Source organism: Debaryomyces hansenii (genome assembly GCF_000006445.2).
Source record: "Debaryomyces hansenii CBS767 chromosome C complete sequence".
Lineage (NCBI taxonomy): Eukaryota > Fungi > Ascomycota > Pichiomycetes > Serinales > Debaryomycetaceae > Debaryomyces > Debaryomyces hansenii.
In genome coordinates, this window is record NC_006045.2 from 311937 (window position 1) to 326373 (window position 14437).

General features: G+C 36.0%; 7 protein-coding genes and 1 non-coding gene across 8 annotated transcripts; 2 read left to right on the forward strand and 6 right to left on the reverse strand. All coding sequences in view use genetic code 12, as the record gives it.

Annotated features, from left to right (window-relative positions):
- Positions 1-65: 65 nt before the first annotated feature.
- DEHA2C03366g (DEHA2C03366p) lies at positions 66-761 on the reverse strand (the record flags this gene model as incomplete). Its single annotated transcript, XM_457829.1, has 1 exon — positions 66-761. The coding sequence occupies one exon, from the start codon at positions 759-761 to the stop codon at positions 66-68; it is 696 nt and encodes a 231-aa protein (XP_457829.2).
- Positions 762-1251: 490 nt separating this feature from the next.
- Positions 1252-2082, forward strand: DEHA2C03388g (DEHA2C03388p; the record flags this gene model as incomplete). The annotated part of the gene is made up of 1 exon (XM_457830.1): positions 1252-2082. One exon carries the CDS (start codon positions 1252-1254, stop codon positions 2080-2082), a length of 831 nt encoding a protein of 276 aa, XP_457830.2.
- A 335-nt stretch (positions 2083-2417) lies between these two features.
- Positions 2418-3452, forward strand: DEHA2C03410g (DEHA2C03410p; the record flags this gene model as incomplete). The annotated part of the gene is made up of 1 exon (XM_457831.1): positions 2418-3452. The coding sequence occupies one exon, from the start codon at positions 2418-2420 to the stop codon at positions 3450-3452; it is 1035 nt and encodes a 344-aa protein (XP_457831.2).
- A 57-nt stretch (positions 3453-3509) lies between these two features.
- On the reverse strand, positions 3510-6104 carry DEHA2C03432g (DEHA2C03432p; the record flags this gene model as incomplete). Its single annotated transcript, XM_457832.1, has 2 exons — positions 3510-5056; positions 5849-6104. 2 exons carry the CDS (start codon positions 6102-6104, stop codon positions 3510-3512), a joined length of 1803 nt encoding a protein of 600 aa, XP_457832.2.
- A 391-nt stretch (positions 6105-6495) lies between these two features.
- Positions 6496-8223, reverse strand: DEHA2C03454g (DEHA2C03454p; the record flags this gene model as incomplete). The annotated part of the gene is made up of 1 exon (XM_457833.1): positions 6496-8223. The coding sequence occupies one exon, from the start codon at positions 8221-8223 to the stop codon at positions 6496-6498; it is 1728 nt and encodes a 575-aa protein (XP_457833.2).
- Positions 8224-8553: 330 nt separating this feature from the next.
- Positions 8554-10929, reverse strand: DEHA2C03476g (DEHA2C03476p; the record flags this gene model as incomplete). Its single annotated transcript, XM_457834.1, has 1 exon — positions 8554-10929. One exon carries the CDS (start codon positions 10927-10929, stop codon positions 8554-8556), a length of 2376 nt encoding a protein of 791 aa, XP_457834.2.
- Positions 10930-11930: 1001 nt separating this feature from the next.
- On the reverse strand, positions 11931-12004 carry DEHA2C03498r. The gene has a single exon. It is a non-coding gene; the product is annotated as a tRNA-Asn (tRNA).
- Positions 12005-12908: 904 nt separating this feature from the next.
- On the reverse strand, positions 12909-13334 carry DEHA2C03520g (DEHA2C03520p; the record flags this gene model as incomplete). The annotated part of the gene is made up of 1 exon (XM_457835.1): positions 12909-13334. The coding sequence occupies one exon, from the start codon at positions 13332-13334 to the stop codon at positions 12909-12911; it is 426 nt and encodes a 141-aa protein (XP_457835.2).
- Positions 13335-14437: the final 1103 nt, after the last annotated feature.

Genomic DNA, 14437 nt, shown 5'->3' on the forward strand with positions numbered 1-14437 from the left:
CCTTATGCACCATGCAAATGAAGCATTAATTGAATCCCACCCCCTTAGTTGATTGAACCCCTATTCTATGATTCATCATATTGTCTGTTCAATTTAAGGTTGAACTGTTTGTTCTTGTCGTTGATGTAGCTGTTCACATCATTTTCGTCGTCTTTGTTCCGTCTACGTTTCATTCTACGATTGTTCGCTTCTTCGATATTACGAACCAACCGGTTGGTATCCGCAGCACTCGGTTTACTGGAGACTGGTAGTATTTTCGACATTTGCAGTTGGTTACCACTCTTATTTTTGTTTATCGCATTCTTTTGTTGGTCGTATGTCTCTTTATCCACTTTTAGGTTCAGAAGCTCCTTGTTATAAGCTTGTTCGGCCATTTTATTAAAGTTCTGAAACCCAGACTTCTGGTTCCTTCCCTTTTGTTTGGTTTTTTTCTCCCACTTTTCACAATCTTCGATAGTCCAGTCCCAATTTTGTTTTCTCTCGAAATCTTCACCTTTTTCTATGCTGTCGAGTTTCTCCTGTTCGAGTTCTGCATTAAGCTTCTTCTGCTCTATTTTCTTATATTCAATCGATTTTAGTTTCTGTTGTTTGTAGTCCTGGAAAAGTTCTTGCTTATTAAGTTTTTCACTTTCTTGTTTTTTACGTTTCAATCGTTGAAGCTTCGCAAGTCTATCAGATACCGACACACGTGTACTCCCTGAATCATCATCTTGGTTACCGTTCTTTGGAACTCCTACTTCTCCTGATTCTTCAGATGACATCCTTATCTGACCAAATGTATTTAGACGTATAGAACGATAAGATGTTTAGATGCTCATCTAATGAAGTATGTCGTCATTCTTGCGACATTATTGTAACAATTTTTGATTGACGGCCATATCCTATCTACAATCCCCTGAATTGAAATCTGCCTCCTGTTATGCACCCATGATACGAGCGCTATTGTTTACTTCGTCTTGCGGATAATTTGTGATTTAGAGGAAGTATCTTCCAGAAAGGACAACTAGCTGAACCACAATTGTGTGCGGCATTCTTCGTCAAGAATTAACGTATTTAAACAAACCCAAGTGGTTCTTGTGGTCATTAATAATGTGTTATTCTCCGTTCGGACATGTATTTAGGCTTTAAAGATTACTGGTATAGAAAGCTTGCTGTACTATAGTTCAAATTGCAACAAAACTCGGTCCGACTTCGCGCATTCCCTATAAATACTCCGAGTCCTGTCCTTTCCCCCATCAGATTTGAAACGTAATGAATATTATAGAATTATTATCAGTTGTGATATCAATAGTACTTAGTATGTCATCATCAGGTAATAAATCGTCACAGGCGGGCGGAAAAGAACAAAAGCTTCTCGATCATCTTCTTTCTTTGCCAGAAGATCAGCTTGCCTCGATAAGAGGTAACCCAGGAAAAGTGTTAGAGGCAATTGACAACTATCCTGCATCATTTATGACTATAGGAAAGAACAAAGGAAAGATTATTGTCGATAAGATGAAGGAAGTTAAACCTATGGTCATGATTGAACTTGGGTGTTACGTTGGGTATTCCGCAATTTTATTTGCAAATGAATTGCCAAAGGAGCAAGGGACCAAATATTATAGTTTTGAGGCAAATCCAGATTTCGCCAATATCGCTCTGCAGATCATTGATTTGGCAGGCTTATCTCACAAAGTCCAGATTATCGTTGGCAATGCCGCTCATACCTTAGGGGGCTTCAGGGATACGTTCAAGAGACAAGGATTATCGTACTCTTCGCTAGACTTCATTTTCATTGACCACGAGAAGAGTCTTTATGTTCCTGATCTCAGGGTTCTTGAATCATTGAATTTAATTGCACCTGGTACCGTTATAGCGGCTGATAACATTATCATGCCTGGGGCCCCAGAATACGTAGAATACGTTCAATCGTCGCCAGAAGAGAAGCGTGATTTTAACTACAGAGTCGAAAACGTAAATGGCAAAGAGTTCCTTGGAAGGTGGAATATAATATACAAGACTGAAACTATTCCAGCCATTACTTCCAAGGGTCATAAGGATGCAGTTGAGATTACAGAATGCGTTGAGTATCTCAATGGTTAGTAGTAACTTTGATATGCCTTTTTTTTTTAGCTAGCTATTATACTAGAATATTGCATATATCTAGTCGGTTTTTTGTCCACAATATAAGGGGTAAGTTTCCAATAGTGGTATAGAATATTGTAGCTACGCACCATATTTCACGTCAATGAGTTCAAAATCTAAAAATTCATCGTAAAGTGTTCATTTATTTCACTCGAAAGCCTGGGTCTATCCTATAGTATAGCTTTAGCCTTCTTTATAACTTATGTACTGCATATTGACTACACCATATATTTTTCTATAAGCAATACATCGTTGAAGGTTCCATACTTTCTTAGAATACCAGTGACCGAATAATGTCTGATCTAACACCGCTATTCAAACAATGTGTCAGTATAGTGCAAGATAAATTTGGTGATTCCATTAAAGAAGATTATGATTTAAAGCAGTCTAGAAAGGATAATTCTGAGGATCGTTATATCATTAAAGACACATTTATCAAAGAATGTATTCAATTTCATAAATTCTTGACGGATTTGAAGACTTTTATAAATGAAATAAAATCTCCTTACTTATCAATTAGTGACGAATCTAGTTATGGACAAGCGAATGATTCATTGACTATTGACGATAAGAACAAAATAGATGAAGAATTGCAATATAAAATTCAACAATTGTATGAAAAACTAAAGCTTTTACAAACGTACGAACAAAAGAGACAATCTGCATTTCCTAAGTCTTCCACTGGCTGGATCGGAAGTTTATTTGGTAGTGACGAACAGGACGATAGAGATCTCTTTCAGACTACCATAAGTTCCCATAGAACACAAATATTGAGATCGCTTAACGACCTAACTAATCATGTTAATAAAAGCTTTGAAGCTTTACAAAGACAAAGATACGGAAGAGAGAAACAACTTAATTTACTTAATTTTCAAAACTTGGAAGAGGATTTGGATTTAAACTTTTATGAATCTAACAGCGGAATGAATTTCGTGAATGATTCTGAACAGCTCGATGACCAATGGGATATAAATCAAGATGAAGAAATACAGGAGCAGCAATTGACACAAGAGCAAATTCAAGAACTAGATTCTGAGAACCAAGAGTTTTTAAATTTGAAAACTAACCAATTGAAACAAGTGGAAAACTTACATCATTCTATGGTGGATATTGTAAATCTTCAAGCTGAATTATCGTATCAATTAGAAACTCAATCTGAGCAAATTGACAACTTAATGGATAGTCAATCACAGGTGGAAATTGACGTTAGGCTGGGAAACAGAAACTTGGACCAGGCTACGAATAGAAATAAGAAGGGCTCCAGTATCATAATATCTACATGTATTACATTAGGCGTATTGTTACTATTTCTAGATTATATATCTTGATTACATATATAATATAATAAATACATGTCTATATAAGAATTTACATATTAACCAAACTCAAAAATCGCTAATGGTACCTGCTCCTACAGTAACACCTTCCCTTCTAATAACTACCCTGCCCAAAATCTTATTGTCACCGAATCTTGTAACAGGTAATAATCTATCACCTTGTACAATTATCTCAACCGTTGCGGATTGTTTGGAAATCAAGTGCTTTTTCTTCTTCTTCGAACCTTCAATTTCGAGAATTTTCGAAATTCTTGCAGGAATATGCGAATTATTTCTAAATAAAACGAATGGTGTTCCAACTAATAGCGGTTTATTCATATTGAATAAATGTATCGAAGCAATAAAAGTCTTGACAGCTGTTATTGGAGAGTCGATTTTCAGAATCAAATCACCAATGTTCAAATCATCAGAAGTCTTATTGGTAAGTTGATTAATCTTGAAACTCATCAGAACTATCTCACCGCTTATACCCACGTTTACCGGATTATCATGAATTGATAACGATTGAATTTGTAAATATTCCTGATTCGGAGAAATAGAAACTGTCTCCCCGGCTTGAATCATACCAGATGTAATTTTACCACTAACTCCAAATTCAGAGCTCGAAATGTTATAAATATCATTTATAGACATGTTGAAATCCTCCTTAATCAATTTGGATACCAAATCATCATCAACTATTTGATCGGTCAATCGAATACTCTCCAAGTAGTTGCTCAATGTTGGACCCTTATACCAATCAAAGGCCTTAATAGTTGTGTCAGTTTTGACAACATTGTTGCCCGTCAAACCTGAAATAGGTACGAAATCTATCTGGTCACTTGAAAACCCAATATCCGAGCCAGTCAAAAATTCAGTCATTTGGAACTTAATATCTTCGAATCTTCTTTCAGACCAATTCTCCTTATCCATTTTATTTACAACCACGCATAGTCTCGCAATACCTAGATTTTTAGCGAGGATCGTATGCTCTTTAGTCTGCCCATCCATTGTAAATCCAGATTCGAATTCTCCCGTAATAGAGTCAATCACCAATAAAGCAAAGTCTGCCTGGGAGACACCACTTATCATCTGAGGTACAAAGTCTTTATGACCTGGGGCGTCAATAGCTGTAAACCTGGACGTCTCAGTCTCGAAGTTAGTGGCACATATGTCAACAGTGACTCCACGGGATCTTTCTTCGCTGGTTTGATCCATAATCCAAGCAAGTGCAAATGAACCTTTTCCTATTTTCTCTGATTGTCTAACTAAGTTGTTGACAGTTTTTGCATCAATAACCCCTAGATCAAAAAGTAATCTACCCATTAATGTGGATTTACCTGCATCAACATGACCTATAACAACAAATGACTTATGGGGTTTTAAATAAGTCGTATGTGTGGATAATTCCTTAGATAGATCAATCTTCTTGAAAGGTTGGGTCTTCTTTGGTGGTTGTTTTTCTGTAATAGTATCGACAGTTGATGAACTATTGTTCCTTTCCTCGGAAATTTTTAAACTTCCCATGTTCTTCTCAAATGCATTTTTTTGGGCATTTATAATCTCATCATCTGGACTAGGTTCATCAAAATTGGATTTTACTTTCTTGGTAGTAGCTATATCAATTTCATTGTTAGTAATCGGATGAAATAATTCGTCATTATAATGTCTTCTTTTGATTCTGTTTTCTAACAAATGATTTTCTGCGTCCTCGTCTCGCCTTCTTTTATTGAATAAAAATAATGAAACGGGAGTATTTGGAAGCTTTAGTAAAATGGAGTCATCATAAACAATATTAGAGCTCACTTCTGGTTCCTGTTGTTTTTTTAGAGGCTCATCTATATCTCTTTCTTCAACCTCTTTAGGCTTGGCTATTTCTGGTTGTGTTTGTTCTCTATTATGCTGCAATTTATTCAAACGACCAGAAGAGAAACCTTTGAGACCACTCATTTTAGGTAATGACAACTTTGGCGAAGATTTTTCTTTATCCATAGCTGTCGAAGAACGCAATCTACCCAATATCTGAAGCGATTTATTAGATGTATTAGCCTGATCATTATTATTTTCTTCCTTCATTTTCTGCCCACTTCTAGCTTTAGCCAAAGCGGTTAATTTGGAACTAGCAGTGGATTGATTTATAGACGGTGTTGACAGTTTTGCATTCGCTCTAGACTTTGCCAACTGTGCCAATTTTGAACCACTTGCAGCTGATTTATTCCCAATACTTGATTGTTGAGCACCTTCATCTACTGAGTCTGAAAATATTGTTTAGGATACTAGAACTCTTTGTTAAAACTTCAATATACCATTTGTTTCAAGAAATAGAGGCATAGGCGAATAGCATTTGCAAAATGCTATTCAAAGTGACGTGAAACTTGACAAACAAAACAATTGGAAAATATACATACTGTTAGTCTTCTTTTTAGGATACTTAGACTTCAACTCTTTGACTGCTTCTTCTATTTCATAATAATTGAAGTATAATGCTTCTTTTAAATCTATCTCAAGTATCTCATCATTATAGTCTTTAATGTCTTCTTTCAATTGAGGAAGACATGCATATAATTTATCGTATTCTTGATCATCTAGATTATCCTCATTGAATTCTTCTTCACCAGAATAGTTATCGTAGTCTGCTAGATCATCCTCATCGAAGCCTGCCATTGCAATCTATAATCTTTGAATATTCAAGGTAAAATCCAGCAAGTCTTCAATGGCAATTTAATATTCCTTCTCAAAAAATTCGTGCGCCAAAACAATAATTATGGCTACAACTGCTGCAGTCCCTTATTTATATGCTTAGACATTTCTTATAGTAAAGTATTATCAATACCGATGGTAAGTCATAAAATAAGCTTGTTCTAATTTAATCTGGTTTTTTTAGGTTTTTTTAGGTTTTTTTAGATTTTTTTTGACATATTTCCAAAAGTTTGTATATTATTGAAATTTTTGCAATAATTAGAGACATATACAATATTCGATAGAATTAATGACAACTTATAGATTTGCAATTAAACAAGTATATAAAATATGAATACAAGCATGAACATATTAATTATAATTCTACATTATATAAGTCGACATCCAAAATTTCAATTATTGTTTTCCCAGCAGCAACAACAGATTCGTCAGAATATCTCTTACCGGCTAGTTGCAAACCAATTGGAGCACCTTTGAAAATTTCTGGATCATAATTATTACATTCTAATTTTTCCAAATCACTTCTATATTTGTAGTTTTGATGATCTGGATCCCAAGTATCAAGCTTTGGATCTTGGAACATTCCAGTTTGGAATGCTAAAGTTGGAAAATCCAATAAATTAAACAACGAAGTGTACGACCAATTATACACACATTCTGGCTGTGGTGCCACATTATTATAGGTAGGACATAAAATAAAATCAATTTTGTTTTCCACAAGATAAGTAGTGTATTCTTGTCTTAAAGAATCTCTGATATCATTTAACTTACGGTTTTCAGGTACAGAATATACTTTATCACCATCACCATAATTCAAGCACCATTTTGTTAATTTAGTTAATGGTTCGCCTGAATCTCCTAATAATTTTCTTTGCATGGAGTTTCCGTCACAATTGTACAATTTATTAATAGTTTCATAGGCTTCTACAGTTCTAATTGGCTTGAATTCCACTATCTTTGCTCCCGCATTTGCAAGCTTCAAAATTACCTGCTTTATGGCTCTTTGAATAGGAGGGGATACTTTAACTAACCCATCATCATACATAACGGCAATAGTAAGATCTTTTGGTTCTGGCTTTAGTACCTCTTTCCATGGCAATGGGATGCACCAGGCATCAAGTTCCCAAGGCTTACCCTGATTAATGTAAGTTTTCATATACAAATCAATGTCATCAATTGATCTCGACATAGGTCCAGAAACAGAAGGAACACTTTCTTGACCCAAGTTACTCGAAACACCACCACGAGTAGAAAGTCTACGAGTAGTAGGTCTTAAACCATGACACCCAGAATATGCAGCAGGTGCTCTAATTGATCCACCGATGTCAGTACCCACCCCTAATGGAGATCCACCAAATCCTACAATCGAACCTTCACCTGAAGAAGACCCACCCGAGGATAATCCCAAATTGTATGGGTTCCTAGAAAGTCCAATGAAATTGTTATTGGAATCTAAATGCATCAATGTTTGCGGTTGGTTTGTTCTAACGTAGAAAACAGCCCCCAATTTTTCTAAAACTTGTGTGGTAACACTATGTTCTTCCGTGACATTAGTAATTTTCGAAACATAACTACCATGGGTAACTTTCCCCTTATAGCTCATCTGCTCCTTCAAGGATACAGGCAATCCATGTAATGGGCCAATGGTTTTGCCATTTTTCTTGAAGTAGTCATCCAAATATTTAGCCCTTTCCAACCCTTCCTCGGTGAACAACTCTAACGCACAGTTGGTGAATTGGTGGGCTATTACCGCTCTCTTAGCAAACGCATTGAATACATCCACTGAACTGAGTTGTCCCAGAGCTATTTTGCTTACTAATGCAGATCCTGTGGAATCGGTGATTTCAAACTCTTTATCACTCAAAAGTTTAGCTTGGTGCAAATACTTTAAGGGATTAAAACCCTGTGACGCCAATGATTCAATGGATCCTGGCAACTTAATTTTATATTCGGGCACAATGCCTCCTTCCAAAAGTCTTCTGTAATTTTCAACTTTGGGCTTCCATTCTTTTTCATACTTATCTAAGTCTTCATAAGTATTGAGTGGATCGTTCGTCAAAAATTGTTCAAACGATGCTGTCATTTTTCCTATAATAAATTATACTCGGTCTTGGTTCTAAGTCTCGATAAGTCACTATAATCTCTATGAGTGTCTATAGTGGAATTGAAATCTGGTTTCACTTATAAAAAGGGCTGTTCAGTTAGGGATACTGCTTGATATATATACTGATAAGTATCCGGGTAGAATTTCCTATTCGAGTTAGCCCCAACTTTTGATAGCGCTTGTATCATATCCTCCAAATTAGGAAAGCCAGAACGCGCTTGACGTCAGGACGATTGCAAAATTAGCTTACATATATTATAGTACAACAGGTAACTAGAAGAAATAAGGATGAAACATATAAAGTTGAGTCTATTCATTGCCAACCCAAATATCACCATAGTATGAAAACAAATCTATCGACTTTTGATCAAATTCGATAAATTTACCAATCTGCGTATTGTCACCACCGTCCCCAGTACGACCACCAATAAGGGAATAACTACACCATAAATAGGAATTGCAGTACCCTTTATCCATGAACCAAGCTTCCTTTGGCTCTCCATCTGTATTTTCACATAATGTTTCTAATTTGTTTTTGAAGGGAGGAACAATAGCGTGTTTAAGAATGATTGGATTCTGGAAGAAAATCTTCATTTCCTCTATAGTTTTCAAGAATTTAACACGAGTATGGAAGTTGAATTCTTTTTCATAATCTACGTCGGGTGCTTGACCACAGAATTGGAAACCAGAATTGAACCATAATAAGGTCTTACCGTCTTCTCCGTTGATATGACCAGGGTGAGCAGAGCATATTTCTTTTGATTTCAATGGTTTACCTTCCAAGCCGACTCTATCTTCCATAGGAGTCTCTACACCAATGGCGGCGGCATGGTATCTATTAAATTCGAAACCTTCGTCCCCATTAATAGCAAATGCTAACCAAAATATTTCCTTGTCACCATAAACTCTTGAAGTGACTGGATTCATGAAGTTCAATTGCATCATCATTAAAATGGAGTTGAAATGTAAGTTTCTATCGATGACGACCAACCCACTTTCCATGAAGTGTCCCATACCATCAAAGAAACTCAAGTCTAACGTGTGACTGGTAACAATAGGAATATTAAACATTGCGTGATCAATAATTGATGGAGTCATCTTCTCAAAGAATTTAGTATCACCCAGTGGCCTGAATTCGGGAGCTGTCCTATCTTTATAAAAATAAGCTCCTCTCTTCTTATAACCCATGAGGTTGAAGAAATATTCTGGAGTCTGAAGCAATACGGTATCAGCATCGAGTAGTATATACTCTTCAAATGAATTGAACAAAGCTGCTAAGAATTTATTGGCAAATTTATCAAACTTTTCTTTGTAATTATCATGGATAACGTTTTGAACGTTAACGAACCAAACTTCTTGCTTTGGTAACCCATGATCGGAATCATCAAAGTAATCGTCTGGTAAATGATGAGCGATTTTTTTAAATGAACTAGGTAAATCAATGAATCTTTGTCTAGCAGCAGTGACAATACGACTCTTAGATGCCTCAGAGATACCACCATTGTACACAATTTCGATTGGAAACTTGTTATTCAATGCCCTCAATAAATGAATTAATTTAACAGTATCATTGACATGCTTATCTCCTATAGATAACACGATACCTTTTCCGTTCATTTTGTTCTTAAATCTCTGCAAAAAGCATGCTTTGCTGTTTGTCAACTTAGAGTTGATTTTTCCTGCTTTACCACGAGCATCATGAACTTTTTGATTAGTAGGTTTAAAAACTTCGGGATGATAAACATATTTGCTTAAATCAGGTGGGGTTAAAACAATTTCACCTGTGAATCTTTCATAAATGGGGAATGAAAATGAAAGCCATTTGTATATTCTGGATTCCAAATCTGTGCACGATTCAAAACTATCAGTGTTTAATAACGATTCTTTCGCCGTAGGTTTAAATTTTCTCTTTCCATCTTTGATCAAATCTTTTTCGCTCAAAGACTTAATCATCTTACTTTGGCCAGCTGCCAATTTCTTTGTTTGTGAAGCTTCGTTTTGATTATCAGATGTTAAGTAACATTTGTTGAATATTCTAACATGCGAAATATAGTCGGTCATCATCTGTTCTGTTTGCATGGTCTTTTTCCAGAAAGTGTCATACCTCAACTTAACACGATGTTCTACAGCACTGTCCTCAACTAATTTAGCGTCAATGCCATTCTCTTTAGCATATGCTTCTTTCACCTCGTTAAGTTTGTTATTCCTAAACAGGTCGTAGCTGTATTCATATCTGTTTTCCAACTGAAAATTCTTATTTGGATCTACATACCAATTCATGTCGGTGGTAAATAAGTTCTTGAAGTATAAGTCACATCTCTCGTTGAATGGCAAGTCCTTCAATATGCTGTTGAGACCATGGTTTCGCAACATTAAATCGTAAGTGGTTGAATGCGCATCGATAGATCTCACATCTTTAATATCGTTGGCTTTCATGAAGTATTTAATGGTTTCATCATCCAAGATATTTTCTTTATTGTCGGCATCTAAGTTATTATTGAATGACAAATTATTCACTGTATCGTAAATAGACCCTGTAACCGTCTTAAATGCATGTTGGTGTCTATAATTATGTATCCATAAATTGATAATTACAATCCATAACAAAAGGATACTGAATACGATAGCCTTTCTTTTGGACCTTGAAGTCTGTAATAGTGGTGATATAATGCTCTCTAATCCCATATTATAATCTTAACTGTACTAATTAAAGCACACGACCTTTAAAAACGAACGAAATAAAGTTGAATAGTAACCAGCCTGAATAGATATCTAACTTGAGAATTGATGCTAATCTCAAGAATTATAATCTTAATTACCTCAAAATCAACTAAGGAAAGGGAAAGGAATATGTAGCCTACTTAATTTTCGAATTAAGATGCTGGCGATGGCTAATATTTAAATAAGTTATGAGACTAAGAGAACAAGGTACAATGTAATTCTAAACACTATTATAGCTGGCCACGTTACTCAATAAATATAGACAATAGTCGTTCAGCAATCGTACTACGATCGATACTATTTGTTTATAGGTCAATATTGCAGCCAACGTGGGCATCATTTACTCGATTAAGTAAGCAGAATTCATTAGTTTATCCGTAAACCATGCGACCATCGCCCGATATCTAAGCCCTATCATTTTGGTCTTCAGGAGCAATATACAGTATAGACAATGATTAATAAAGGATAGGCCCAATTAGGACTTTTATGTAGGGTTTGATAAGAACTTCATAGCTGAATAGTACATATGACAGGCTGGAGTACAATAAAAAGAGAGATGATGTACGAGAATGTTGCACCCATACTCACAGCACGAGAATAATAATTCACGACGATTTATTTGTAGGCTAAGTCTGAAAGAACGTAACGAGATATATTACTCACACGGCACACAACGAAGAACTTGCGGGTGCTACGTATACGAAAAAAGAGTATTTTTGTACCTAAATTTAGACAAATTCCTAAATTTAGATAAAGTAGAAGTAGGGTGTAGTTAAAGCCGTAGTTTATGCAGAACGGTGTGAGATGATGAAATTAATTTTTCGATAAAACTTAAAGATCCTTATTTATTTTTGTTGACAAGTTATGGTGACTATCGGAGTATGGAGTATTGGTTGACCGTATAAAAAAAAAGCACTACATAAGACGTGCGCCAGTGCTATATTGTGTCAAAAAAAGAATAGAAACGACCTCGGTGAGGGTCGAACTCACGATCTTGAGATTAACAGTCTCACGCCTTAGCCAACTTGGCCACGAAGTCATATTTCTGGGCGACAAAATTGACTCGAACATGTCATGTTTTGTTGCGATTTTGGATATTAATCTTAAACCACTACAAACCCAATTCGCAACTAAGACTAAGGCTAAGACTTACATTTCTTGTCTATTTGAAATAGACCTCAATACTAGCTCCTGGTGGGACTTGGAACTACTATCATATGATGACGCGTCTTGCGAGTGCTACGAGAATATACGTCGGCCGCCTCATGAAATGAGATTGAGCGGTTTTGGGGGAGGTGGAGCAGATGCGGCACGCCTGATCTAGTAACAATAGGGTCTTTTCAAGACCTCACAACAATCACTTTGTATAAATAATTCGCTTCGCCTTTTGTTCGCCTAACCCCCAACGTTGTTTCGAAACGTATAGCTTACCTGTTGCGCGTGTTCATTCAAACCTTCTAATAAGTAACACCTATTGGTAAGGTGGGCTTCCTCGGGTTGTTTCGACTCTGTCACGGCCTGTTATCGGGTTTATTCTCCCATCAGCTGATTTTCTGCTCTAAAGAAGTCTTATTGTCTTCTTTACATGAAAATATTTCTACATTCAGAATAAGTTGTGAAAGGGCTCAGATAAAGTTTTACACAATTTGCATCGCGCGCATATATACGGGAAGAAGATCAAACTACTACAGTGGCCGTTTTCACCCGGTACTACACTTATTGAACTGTACTAAATGAGTGTTTGATTAAAAACCAAGAATTAAATCCAATGGTACTTGGAATAAATAAATAATAAATAGGTAAAATAAATAATAAATAACAGTATACTCAGTATACCTCTATCAAGTGTACTAATAAAAAAGTAGTACTAGTAAATATGTGAAGATAGAACATCAATTCACCGACCTGCGACATAGAACTAAAAGAACGTAGCATTCCTGTGCTCAATCCTCTTTCCGCACCTTGACTAATCTTGAAATGAACATTTGATGGAAGTTTCTGGTCATATCCAAGTGCTTATCTTCAAAAAATTTGATCGACCAGTGGATAGACTTGATCTTGAATTCCTTCAAAGCCTTGAAATATTTATCATTTTCTAATAACAACAGTTTCGATCTGTTACCACTTGCGGCACTCTTCAATGTGTAGTTTAAGCTGACACTTACTATGTAAGTCATCGCGTCCATTATACCCACTAATAAAAGTGGGACAACGATGATAAGTAAGAGAGAATTACTCACTAGAGTAACCTTGCTTTCTATGAGTTCCAAATACTGAATCATGTTTCCCAGCTTACAGGCAATAATATAGGGTTCATTATCAGAATTTGAAATTATGGACATCATGCAGTTATTTATATTAGCTTGCATCCCTTCCAATAACCCGATTGTGCGGTAGTGTTTACCCGGACATGTGTTTTTTTAATTTCTTGCTCGGTTTTCCGGCAAAAAAAAGTTAACCCGGCGTGGTAAAAAGTTTTCTTGTGTGGTTAAGATGTTTTAGAGTATAAAGTTACAAGATGTACATCGGGTTACATATAATGTTCTTATTCTAGACTTTCAGATATATATATATATTTGAGTAGTCTCTTTTTATTAGTATTCATGAGTGGTTTAGTACGAACATGTGTGGATAATCTATCTGTATGTATATTATATGATGAGCTAAATGAATCAACCTTATCTACATTATCTGAGTTAAAGAAGATACAATTCATATTATTCTGATAGTCATACTAACAAGTCGGAGCAATCGGGCTATATTCTGCATGATAATAGATCTATGTATCGAAGCACCTGTAGAAGGGGAATGTTCACCACAACTACCATAGCCACCAGTGTGTTATTATGTGGCACGTAGTATTGATAACACGGGGTGCACTTTGGTGATTGCTGGTGATTTTACCACCGGGTGTATATTCTAGTTAGCAAGGAGCCCCGTGCAATTCCCTAGTTTTTCGCCTTATTACGGTTTCCTTGAAATACGGGATCAACATAGAAGGCTTATGGATTAGCAACGATGGTGCTAGTGACGTAAATTGTAATTACGCTGTAGGTAAGTATACAATCAGCTTATCTAAACCTATGTATGAAGATGCGCAGGTACATACTGTTGTTTCACATATGGATAGTTTTGCACTACCAGCACGACCCTTGATTACAGATGAGCGGTACTCGTTGCAGCGCCTTAGATAAAGGCGTTGTTGTTGTTTGTGATACCTTATTATATACTTGCTTTGGCTAGGAGCTGGATTGTTATAAGACATCATAAACAACGCGGGAATTGCTTTTTCATAAGGGCAATAATAGCAAGACATTGGATACAAGCTCGAAAAATGTTTCATGCGTTGCTAGTTACCAACACCTATGGCTACTTTGGGGTAGAATATACCTTGAGTCAGATCCTGATGATGCAATCTAAAAGACTGCTTAAGAGGCTTTAAAGATCTTGGCTATTATGGGATCTGCAGGTT